Source organism: Gobius niger (genome assembly GCF_951799975.1).
Source record: "Gobius niger genome assembly, chromosome: 21".
Classification (NCBI taxonomy): domain Eukaryota; kingdom Metazoa; phylum Chordata; class Actinopteri; order Gobiiformes; family Gobiidae; genus Gobius; species Gobius niger.
Genome location: NC_136872.1, coordinates 12,891,043 through 12,903,505, shown reverse-complemented (window position 1 = coordinate 12,903,505; position 12,463 = coordinate 12,891,043). Strand labels below are relative to the sequence as shown.

General features: G+C 41.3%; 2 protein-coding genes across 3 annotated transcripts in view; both read left to right on the top strand.

Moving 5' to 3' along the window:
- Nucleotides 1-531: 531 nt before the first annotated feature.
- Nucleotides 532-12,463, top strand: part of caap1 (caspase activity and apoptosis inhibitor 1) — a 228,911-nt gene continuing 216,979 nt past the window's right edge. For both annotated transcript variants that reach the window (XM_079580405.1, XM_079580406.1), the window contains exon 1: nucleotides 532-541. The gene's annotated coding sequence lies outside the window, so the exon portion shown is untranslated. The remainder of the gene's footprint in view (nucleotides 542-12,463) is intronic.
- The window catches only part of LOC306980995 (phospholipid-transporting ATPase ABCA1), a gene marked incomplete at its 3' end in the record, with an annotated part of 176,433 nt that continues 168,378 nt past the window's right edge, over nucleotides 4,409-12,463 (top strand). Inside the window, exons 1-4 of the mRNA XM_079580541.1 lie at nucleotides 4,409-4,521; nucleotides 9,249-9,342; nucleotides 9,430-9,571; nucleotides 10,773-10,900. Of these exons, the coding sequence (XP_079436667.1) occupies nucleotides 4,456-4,521; nucleotides 9,249-9,342; nucleotides 9,430-9,571; nucleotides 10,773-10,900 (430 nt within the window). The 5' untranslated portion in view covers nucleotides 4,409-4,455. The remainder of the gene's footprint in view (nucleotides 4,522-9,248; nucleotides 9,343-9,429; nucleotides 9,572-10,772; nucleotides 10,901-12,463) is intronic.

Below are 12,463 nucleotides of genomic sequence, written 5' to 3'. Positions count from 1 at the left end.
ACAATCAAAAGTCCCCCAAAATTCACTTAAACGAGACCCTCTAGACCAGGGGTGTCCAAAGTGCGGCCCGGGGGCCAAATGCGGCCCTCAGACCAATTTATGGTGGCCCTCGGCCTCTTGCTGTATCGGTACACATCACCAGAGATGGACCTTTTTATTTGAAATGTAATAATTCTATACAATTCTAACCTAACAACTAACATTTTATTGTGAGACAGAGCTGGCATGAAGGTTTTAAGCTTAAATAGAGGTATGGGGCACAATTTAAACCTCTGCTAGTCGAAGGTTTTGCGGCACTAACTACTGATCTACGGCCCTTCACCCCGTGTACACTTCAATATGCGGCCCCCCATGAAAAAAGTTTGGACACCCCTGCTCTAGACCATAAGCACTGATTTAGACCTGTACAAACGTGATTTACTCTGGATTTTTCCATCCATACTCTTCCAAGCGCAGCTGCACAGGCTTAGTTGTCGACATTTGTCCCTGCTGGAAATTGTATCCATTATGGCAAATGAAACATCCATGAAGCACCAGTAAATAATGTAAACTCGCAGAAGAAAGATGGCCGCTGTCCAGTGAGAGGAAACGGAGCGTTAAAGGGTGCCGCATTTGTCAGGACTTCCCCTTGGGCTAAACAGTGCATCTACCTGCCCCACCTCTGCACGCACTCTCCTCTGAGGCCTCTGTGGACCGGCAGCCCATTTACTGCACAAAACGTTTTAAACACCACCAGGACAGCTGGCCTGCCTCAAAACAGCAATATCCGTTTTATACCTCCATTTGTTTTCTTTAAAAGTGATGTGGTTTGAACAGGATTTATGATGCGAAATAATCCATGCCTTGCCAGAGGAAACATTTTTACCACCAATCAGTTGCAGTTGGTCAGTAGATTCACTGCCATTATATGGTAAGCTGACTATTATTCCTGAAATCAATCTTTTTCTTACCTCATGGCACGGGCATATTTCAAGATGGCAGTGCTTGGAATAATCATGGTCAAATTGTAAAGGAGTGGTACTTTCGGGTTGTGCTTGAGAAGGCGTAGTGGTCCAACTCTCTAATAATCAACACAAGAGCTTTGCGAGACTAGACGTAAGTCAATCTCGGTACTTTGCAGTCGTTTGTTAAAGCAACAAACAACGAATGCATGCTGTAATATCAGAGACTTTTAATTTCTGTAGCCTTTTTTTTTTTCCAGCAATAAAACTAGCCTACACAAACCATATATAGCAGACCTGGCGAAAGGTCCAGGTCTGATATATATGGCAGACCTGGCCATATATGGCAGACGAGCAGAAGTCCTGATCCCATGATTCAGTCCGGCCCACGACTTGTAGGGCATAAATTCATAAGCATGTCCAAAATAAGTAAGTCTCTAGCCCATTCCTGTGTTGAGTTATGATATTTTTTAAAGAAATCGCCAGAATGCTCACTCCAGCCACTAGAGGGCAGCTTAAATAAAAATACAATGAAATAATTCCACAGGTGTCCAGCAGAGGGCACTGACATAATGAAAGATCAGGATATAAACAACACGTTGTAGTCAAGTGGGAAATGGATAGTCTTGGCTTGACATGGCTAAATATTTACAGAAAATAATAGTCCTACTAAATAAAAGTAGGTATAGGCTATTCAAAATACACAAAGTTGAGCAGAATAAGTTTGAGTTATTGTTGGTGCGGCCCTTTGACTCAATTCAGGCTTCTCATGTGGCCCCTTATGAAAATGAATTGCCCACCCCTGATATATAGACAGTCCACATATGGTATATAGGCTAGTTTTATCGTCTGACTACATACACCAAAAATGAATACAACTTATAAATTAATTCTGTGGTTTGCAAATCATTACAGTGGCATTTGTGAAATATGTAATTGCTTTTTAAATGACAATTATTCAATGGAATGTTCACACTGTCCAGAGATAACACGGCCGTATGGAGAGCAGAAAAACCACCATGAATTACGATGTAACCTTTAAACTCTACCGGAAACAAGCGCAGCGCAGTAATAATTGAGCTGCAGCCATTATTGCAGTTTTTGCGAGCATTTACTGATATTAATGCATGTTGTAAACCTAAGTAAAGAGTTCCCCCAGTTACTCGGGAGTGATCTGGATCTCTGTTGGAAAGTGAGTGTGTCTTGTCGTCAGTGCAGCGCTGCGGAGTCTTTACTAAAGGTCATATTTGATGCACGAGTGTAAAAATGTCATGGTGGATGTATTTGTTTAGGGCCAGTGTAATCTTGGTTCAGTGGCTAGTAAAAGCTGCAGTAAATGCTTCACGGCTAAAAGTACGTCGTCGTTTATTTAACTTGTGCCGGTTTATAAAAAAATAAAAAAATATTGGTCTTAGTGGTGTCAAAGTGTTAAATCCAGCTGTGGTTGGATCGATTCAAATTCAATTGTATTCATGCTCATTGAACATTGTGAATATCAACTGAATTGTAAAATGATGTCCACTCAACATCCTTTGGTCTCTCAAATCATTATTATTTGAAAACGCACAAGGTTTTTCCACTGCCATCTCTCATCTAGGCTTGTATAAATAGGCCTGAATGAATGAATTCTGAGCCTCTTGATTTTCACAATAAGTTGTTTAAATCTCGCAATGAGTCACCAGTTATTCAAAGACCTACATGGAAATTGTTACTTCAAGGCTCATTTTCCTCAAAGTGGATTTTCTCACATTGTGGCATCTGCACTCTGAATAGCACCAGGCACCATGTTTAACAGTTATGTACTTAAAGCAGTACAAAGTAACTTGTTTACCTTACTACATCCTTTTTGTTGTTCCTCTGGGGGTAATACAAGTGTTAATGGGGTGATTGGGGGGGTCCTTCATCTCCCCCTGGTGTCTCTGGCCAGAAAACCACTATAAAGTTCAGGAATGTGATGCCATATCGCTAAGCATTATGGTATTAGCAGCAATTGTAAACTAATGGAGTATTAAAAGTTAAAATACTGGAGTACCACAAGAAACACTTGGGCACCACAGTGAGTTAGATGTATTTACCAGCAGTAACTCAGCAGCTAACGGAGTTGTCCCACAGCTATTTTCTCCACTTTTTATACTGTTTTTAGCTAGTTTTAGTCAATGGAAATATATGCTAACAGCTGCAAAGATGGCGGATCTCCATGGGAGCTGTCGATTTTCCCGAACTCTATACGTTTGTTAAGTGGTGACATCATAGCTCTACTTCCAGGGTCGTAGATGTGCAAGAAACTACAAAAAACTCCTTAATACCACAATCAATATTTCTGAAACTCAACAGAGAGTTACTGAACATACTTATTTATTAGCCAAAAATGCTGAACCTACTACTATATAAGTAATATTTACCAAAATCTGTACTTCTGGTTTAGCGTAGATAAATGCTAACGGCGCAGCAGCTACGCTAACCCCGGAAGTACCGACTTTGGTAAATATTACTTTTTTAGCAGTAGGTGCGGCATTTTTCTGAGAAATAAGTAGGTTCAGTCACTCTCTGTTTCAGAAATATTAATTGTTGTATTAAAGAGTTTTTTATGTTTTGTTTTTTTCTCGCATTTTAGCCGGTATGCTACGACCAAAGAGCGGAAGTCGTGACGTCACACTTAACAAACGTATTGCAAAGCTTACAGGCTAACGGGCAACGCTAACTTTGGGCTAGCGCCACTTAAGCAGTGTTAACGGCCAAGTTTGAGTGAAAAAAAATATTTCCATTGTGTAATTGGGTTGTTGCACATTGTACAATATTCCTCTCTCCCTTGTCTTTTCTGTCAGCGTAGTATTTACTCTCACGGACAATTAACGAGTAAAAGAAAAACGTAACATGCTACGACACCTGCAGTGACGCTTATGGCCTCTAGGGGCATGAGTTACTTAGTTCTGCTTCAACAAGATTTTCAAGATTTTTTTCGGAAGGATTTTCCAATACCTATCTAATACCGAGCCTTATTTATTAAACTTTTAATCCCAAACAGGGTGTAATTGGAATCTTTTTTTTGTTTTTTGTTGTTGTTGTTGTTGTACTGACTATTAGTTTATTTAAGGTTAGCAATTATGCATTTCCAAGTCCCAAAGTGGAGGGTCAGGGTCAATACTTTTTCCTCAGATTATGTCAGCTAACTACATGAAAAGTTATCTCCTAAATGTAATATGTTTTTTCTCTATTCACCTGCAGTGGCTTGCCTTAAAATATGAAAGCGTACATGGACTGAGCAGTGTCCCCATGCTGAGCCATAGTTCTGCCGAGTGCAGGTGATAATAATTCTTTGAAACAGGTGCCGCGCCACGAGCCCCAAGGCCGGCTGGAAGTGAATGATTAGTGGCACACCCCTTCAAGATGCATGGCACCTCTGTATTAAAACCAAACTCTGCCTTTCTTTATTCCCTACAGGCTTTGTTATTAAGTGGGCCGGGTTGCCATAGCGACGCGTGCGCTGGCAGGATATTGCCGGGGATCAGGCATAATGGGTCTCTCGACGCAACTCGCTCTGCTCCTGTGGAAGAACTTCACTCTCCGGAAGAGACAGAAGGTACGGCACCGGCCGCCAGTCAGCAGTGCTTGTCTGAGGGCAAATTGGACGCGCAAAATGAGGCTGCGCTGGTCCCTCTGTGGCATTATCAAGGGCAACTTAAGTTATTCATGGGAGGGAAAGCGAGGGATATACTCCGAAAACGGCCGCCTATGGATGTAAGCTGCCGTTAAGACTCCCCCTAGACAAAGGAGAACAATCTGAGCCTAATGCAGACCAATTCCAAGTGTCACCTTCAATTTCTGGAGATCTGTCTCTTGTGCGTGTTATGTCACATAGTCAGTGTCTTGGTTCTAACAAAGCCTTATAAAGGGACCAGTGGCAGCAAATGTTTACTCTGAAGGGCAAATACTACTTTCCTGAAGTTCGGATGAATATTCTGAAAGATATCTAATCTTATTTTATAGTAATTAACTTTAAAGTGGACATATAATGGTTTTATCATTACCTCAGCATTGATATTTTACATTTTAAAAAGAAGAAAAGACAGTAAGGAGTCAAAGACTCTTCAGATAGTAGTAGGAGTGATGTGTTATAAATCAGTGAAAACAAGCTTTCACTTTCAGCTCATGCTAGCAAATCAATGGTGCTATAAATAGCATATTTTCATAACCCGTTTAAAAGAATAGACATCTCCTTCTCACTCCTCCCCAATTGCCACAATGACTAGGCTTGAGGGGGAAATCATGGCAGGTTTACAGACCCCCCCCACTCCCCAGCTCTGACGAAGCATGTGCCTAAAAGGGCATAAGGGCGGGATCTTCGATGTAGACTCGGCCCTTGCGTGACATGTAGTTTGCTCTGCTCCAATGCTAGCAGTTCAACCCTCATTAGTACGAGATTTTTTCAAATTTTCTCACGAAAACCAGCCTGGTCTTCTTAATTGTAACTAACCCAGCATTATCACAGGAGAAATATCTTGGTTGTAGAAAGTTTAAGAAAATTAGGGACCAGGCTCTAAAGTTGTTGTTCACATGTCTAAAGTCCAATGCATTTCAATGGGAGACTAGCGGCTATTTGGCGGCCCTTAGTGTTGTTGCCAAAAAGCAGAGCCAGCGGCCCCTGCATATTTTCCAGCCCATAACAGGTCTAGAGATGGATGTGGAGGACAGTTCTGTGGTCCCTCTATGACAGAATAAAATTCAGGAAATACGGAGTGAGAAAGTAAACAGACTGACTCCAAACTGCGTGAATGTATCAAATATACTTCTCATAATAGCATGTTCGTGACAAGGGGGCATCGTTGTATCACAGTTTTAAAGCACAAAAAAGTCACGAGACGTCTCCACAGACACAAACACAGACGGAAAGCCTTCTCATAATCCATTGATCATATAATGACTAAGGTTTCCCAGCCTCGGAGTGAGAGGTCACGTGACAAGGTAATAGTCACACCCAGTGCCTCAGCGGCAGTCCGGAGCTGCACAAGTTGTCACAGAGTAAACGGCCATTTGTGAGCCATTGTGAAATCACACCGTGTTCTTTGATTCAGAAATGACAGGGCTCAAACGCAGCCACTTGTGTTTTGTGACAGGTTCAGGACTAAAGTTCGGATTCTGTGATACCTAAAAGAACAGAGGAGGGGAAAGCATCAGAGTTCAGGATAAAATCAACTTTTTCATTTGTTGCATATGGATGTTTTCCAGGTTGTAAGATTAAAAGAATTTGAATTTTTGACTAGACTCTGCTACAGTCTCTAAAACTATTCATTTTAATTTGCTTCTCCTGGCAAACATTCATATTAGCTGCATGCTCTTGCTTTTTAATAAACATCAAGTTTAGACCTTGGTATGTTTTATTTCACTTTTACTGTAATTATGTGTTGCTAAAAAACATGGTCAGAATTCAATCAACAAAATTCAAATTCAATGCGATGTTATTCTGTATACACCGTCTTAATTTGCAAGTGGAATGTGTTTATTATAAGCGCAGTCGTGCACAAATAACAGGTGGGATTTATTTTGTTAAATAGTTCATAGAAAATGTGTGTACTTTCACAGAGCCTTGCATTTTTGGAGACCGTGACTAACAGATGTCACTAATATGTCAATATGAAATACTGCTCTTAGACTAAACCAGTGGGAGTCGGACAAGGACAATGGTGGTTTTAGAGGGCTCACGGAGGTTAATGACCAATTATATGAATGCCTCACCAAGCATTCGAACATTTTATAACAGGCATGAAACAGATTTTATGGTCCAGTATTTCCCATAATTTCATAGGGGGGAGATTATCTGCTCACAAAGACGCCTCTGTCCGATGGCAAATGCCTGGGGAGCCAGACACTGAGAAAGTCCCCCTGATGTGTGTCTTCCTCTTCTCCATCCCTTTTCATTGGAATACATTATGATAATTCCAGCTCTCCGCGGAACCACATTCTCTTTGACAAATGCACTGGGGGGGGGGAGGGTCGAAAATTATTCAAATTCCTATAGGTTCTATGAAATATGTAGTGTGAATGTGGCAATTTACACCTCACTCGATGGATCTGTGATTTCCTGGTGCTTTCCATGGTGCTTTCCTCACCCGCACCGGTCTTCCGTCTTCATTTACAACCTTCAAATTCTATTATCTGAGAGCACAGAGACACACGATTGTAGGGGCCCCTGACTGGAAAACTCGCAAGGAAGTACAGTATAGCTTTTTGAACAATGTCTTAACTATATAGAGATTATAAGATGGATGGATGGATTAGTTGGTATAGGCAGGTGGGAAGATAGATAGATAGGTAGGTAGAAACATACAGTAGTTGGAACTAGGGATGCACCAATCTGATGCAATATCGGATATCGAGGCCGATACTGGAAAAAATACGACATCAGGTATTTGCTACAAATATCCAATACTGAACCGATACTAGTTTTGGCTCTCAACGCCTTAAAAACACAACTTTTGCCACCTAAATCGAAGTGAATATGGGTATGCTATATATTTTTTGAAAGCTAAGAACCAAGAGAATTCAATCGCTAAGTTCGTTTTAACCTTCATAAATGCATGTCTGCGCAAAATGCTAGCGGGAGCATGCTAATGCTAATGAAAACTAATCAAGGCTGGGTCAGAAACTAGAAATACCTAAAGTAGCCTGACAAAATAAAATAACCACTGCTGAAGCCAAGCGTTTGTTCTTTAGTTTAACCTCTTAACCAAGCACATTTTCTCCAGTTTGGCATTACCCAAATCTACAAAGAAGAAAAAAAAAAGAGCTTTGATATAGTGACAAAAACGAGGATGAAAACTCAGCAAAAATGTGACAAAAGAGCGACAAAAACGTGCCAGAAAAGCAACTAAAACGCAACAAAAACTTGGAAAAAACATGCCGACAAAAAAGAAAGTACCCAACAATCACTTTTGTAGGCCTTAGCTTTCAAATGAAGCATTACACTGTTGCTCTCCAGTTGAGAAGCTTTTAGATTTGGGTAAAGCTGTACTGGAGAAAATGCACCTGGTAAAGGTTAAGAGGTTAAGAAATAACTGATCTAACATATTTGTAGTGACCAGATCACTTCATTGGAGTTGTTTATGGTAATGTAACCTAAAGCCTGTCATACACCCAAGGATATTAAGTATATCGGTATCGGCAGCAAAAAAGCTGGATCGGTGCATCTCTAGTTGGAAGCAAGAACTTATATCGGCTTGCAGGGTTAGTTGAGGTGAGTCTGGAGGGTTAAGGGGTTGTGCAAAAAGTCAAGCAAAGGCCAGCCCATGCATTGTAATATGGAAAGTCGTCCTTGAAAGAAGACTCCCGGCTGCAAACAACTGAAATGAATGAGCTTAATCAAGTGTTTGGGTTGCCCTTTCTTTTAATGCCAAATCTAAACCGAGCCACGGCACTCATGTTAAGAAGCCACACATTTGCAAAAGAAAAATAAAAAAAGGTGAGGAAAATGCTTGAGAGTTTGAGGTGTACTGTGCATTGAGGAGAAAAAAAAGAGAAAAAAAAGCCTTGTTGCTAGAATATCGCTCAAGGCCAGCAGCTGGGAAATGGGAGGCATAACCTAGCAACCAAATAAAGCTTCGCGAGCACCCATTCAAACCTCTGTGCTCTCCATTCCCTGGGGTTCAAATACAGAGGAGCCTGGCGCGCTGCATGGGACACAGGCTGCTAGCAGGTATTATACCGACTCTGCCACTAAAACGCGGCAAGAGGAGCGAGTCACTTCAGCAGCACTCACAGGAAGTAGGGCCTTTTGTGATCGGGAGCACGAGCAGCCTTGACCTCAAAGTAGCTGTATTCCAACGGCACTAGGTTTTTCTTCAATGTCGAGATGTCGTGATTTTTTTTTTTTTTTCTTGTGCCCTGACCTCCTGCTATTGTTCCATAGTAAATCAAAAAGGAATTATTAAATCACATATTAGATTTATACACAAAGGAAACAACAAACAAGACTCTAACCTTTACCCCCCTCTTGAGGCTAAATAAAAATGCCAAAGTGCTTCTGAAACCCCGGACAATAAGTAGCCATTGCCAGTAAATTTCTTTATCCAAAATGAATTAAACACCTTATCTATAATAGGTCAAGGTCAAGGTCAACTTTTCTATTTCTATAGCGCAGTTACAACAACCACGGCTGCCCAAAGTGCTTCACATAAAATAGATAATAAAAATCCAGGTATATAAAAAATACCGGGCATAATAAAACATCAACAACAAATACAATACAATACAATGTGTTTTAAATGATCTATTGTGGGAGGAGTTAACACTTTGGTATATTTTACATTTCAGTTGCGACTTGCAATTGAGATAATATGGCCACTCTTCCTCTTCGTCATACTGGTTTGGGTGCGCTCCACTAATCAGCCAGACAACAAAGGCCAATGTAAGTCATTTTCTAAAAAGTATATTTTGACTCTTTTCACTGACAGATAAAAGTGGAATTTGTATATATATATTTTTTTTTTACCAGGCCACTACCTGAATAAACCCATGCCTTCAGCCGGAGTGTTACCATGGATTCAAGGGATGATGTGCAACATTGAAAATCCCTGCTTGAACTCCCCAACTCCAGGGGAGGCTCCTGGGCAAGTCAACAACTACGACAACTCTATGTAAGGCATCTCTCCGGATGAAAGTGTGTGGCATATTGAGTCAAATCTAAACGCAGTTGCTCCAGAAAGTTTTCAGACCTCTTTTAATGACTCCTTATATCACAATGAAAAGCAAATCATTGATCTACATTGATTATCTTAGTGATGCTTTGAATTTTGTGTGTGTGTGTGTGTGTGTGTGTGGGGGGGGGGGGGGGGGGGACTAAAATGTCATTGTGGCATAACCATTCACACCCAACAATTGATAACTCCAGTGATAATTCCACTGCTCTCAGTCATAGTTGTGCTGTTTTGAATATTCAAGAGTTTATGTAAATTAAGTAAATTAATATTAAGTATAATCAAAATCAGTATAAAAATGTAACTTAAAGCAGTACTAAGTAACTTGTTTACCTTAATAAATCATTTTTGTAGTCCTTCTGGGGGTATTACAAGTGTTAATGGGATGATTGGGGGGTCGTTCATCACCCCACGGTGGCTCTGGCCAGAAAACCATGCTTGCAACTTTCCCTGCTCCGGGTCGGAGGCACACACTAATAGAATCACGAAGAAGAAGCTAACAGGCTAACAGGCAAGGCTAACTGCGGGCTAGCACCACTTAAACAGTATTTACAGCAAAGTATGAGTGAAAAAAATTATATCCATTGTGTAATTCAGTGGTTCTCAACCTGGGGGTCGGGACCCTCATGGGGGTCGTGAGACAAATTTGGGGGGTCGCCAGATCATTTAGATAAAATATACATATTTTCATTAGCAAATAATCTAATTGTTTTATTGTGGCATGTGTTTGCTAGTGTACCAGAGTGCCATTATTTGTTCGTAGTTTCATGAATTTTATTTCAGCCATTTGTTTCTTTTCTTTGTTTTTTCAGAATTATGTAGGCTAATGAATCCTATTTCTCATAGTGTGACCCGGGCGGGGGGTCACGAACCCCTTTACCTGTTATAATGGGGGTCACGGCTCCAAAAGGTTGAGAACCACTGGTGTAATTGGATGTACAATATCCCTCTCTCCCTTTGTCTTTTCTGTCAGCGTAGTATTTACTCTCAGGGACAAGTAATGAGTAAAAAAAAATGCAACATGCTACGACACCTGCAGTGGCGCTTATGGCCTCTAGGGGGAAGAGTTACTGCTTTAATGACTTGGTGGGGCATGACTTCTTTCTGAACCCGCTGCATGATACGTTTGTGTCCCTTGTAGAATTGCTGGTGTCCTGATTGAGTTGCAGAACCTCGTGGTGAGAGATTCTATCTTGAGTAAGGTGAAGTTGCTGGCTGACGACATGGACGAGTGGAATGTGCTGCTGTCACAAACAGACCCCAACAATGGTAAGGTTTTACTGTCGGAGCACACACTGGTCAAAGACACATACCCCTGCTATATTATGTCCATCGAAAAGCCATTCTGTTACAAGCAACAAAGCAATCCATAGCTCTTGTTTTGAAACGGACCCCGTTGAATCGACGCGCTTGTGCCGGCGCAATCTCAAAGTTCTATTGCTCAATACAGTTTTTAGTGAAGCCATTTGCACTTTTCTGATGCGGCTGCGGTGGAGGGATAGAAATAAAAGTGAAGGACAACTACCTCATAACAGCAACAGGGTCAAAGAGTTTTCTATCACTTTTCACATCACTGCTGAGTCATGCTCTGATAATAATTGCTGTACCAGTGTAACGATCACTCCGCTATGTCTTTGTTAAGTGCCCTCCATCAACAAAAGTATCCCCTTCACGCCGCTGACAAGTCGGAGGATTTGTTATTTCTCAAAAACAATGCCACGGGATTATTTATGATGCAATCCGCCGCTCGGACTGACAGATCGTTTGTCTTGATAAGCTGCTCCTTTGCATTAGGCTCATTTAGTCTGATGATATTCAGATTTTCATACGGAGTTTAATTTGCAAAGTAGGAGGAAGGGGAGGGGTCCGGTCTGCGGTTGGTCGGCGCGGCGCTGTTGGACAAACGCCTCGCGGTGAATTTGCATTTTCGGGGTCGCCGGCTGGTAATATACAAGATTAAATCCATCAAAGATCAAAGCCTGGGCATAATTAATGGGACTTTGTCTGTGGTTGAAGAAGTAAAGGTCACGGAGAGAATAGGGAATGGAGTGCCGCTAGAATGGCAGGGGTGATTGTCGAGCCCTCCTTTTGTTTTTGCCAAAGGTTGATTAAAAGACTTAGGTGGTCATTTCAATTAGGAAGAGGAGTAACCCCCCGTTCCCTTCTATAGAGCAATAATAATAACACATGTTTGGATCAGAAGGTCTGCGAGCAATATATCAGAGGCATTATTAATTCTAGACAATGCTTGTTCATCTTCACCCTGAATAACTCGTCGTCGTGAGCCGCTTCCACGTCCCATCCTAATAGTGGACTGATTTCCATTTATTACATCTGCAAAAGGCTAATGGAATTAAACAACGCCTCTGTCATGGCACTTGTAGATGAACCCCTATTATAAGAAGCCGTCGTTCTATCAGTCTGAGGAGAGACGGTGGGCAGGAGGAGGCTTTACTCTCAACAATCAACAGCTAAGGAAATAAAGATAGCAGTGGTTCTTAAGCTGTGTGTTATGGAGTACATTTGGTGAACCATTCCAGTTACAATGAAGTTCATTCACACTTACTACTGGTGAAGAGTTGACCCATATGCTGTAAACCTGACTGACACACTGTGTGCTGCTTTTAGTTAGTTTAGTTTGAAGACACTGACGACATGAACCATTGTCAGTTACAGAAATTAAAACAGATGGGCAGTTTTATTTGAAGTTTCTACTTCTATGACATGACGCAAGCTCATGGTATGATACTGTAGGCCAGGGGTGTCCAAACAACGGCCCGCGAGTCAACTGCGGCCCACTTTTAATTCTAAAAATATAATATATATATATGG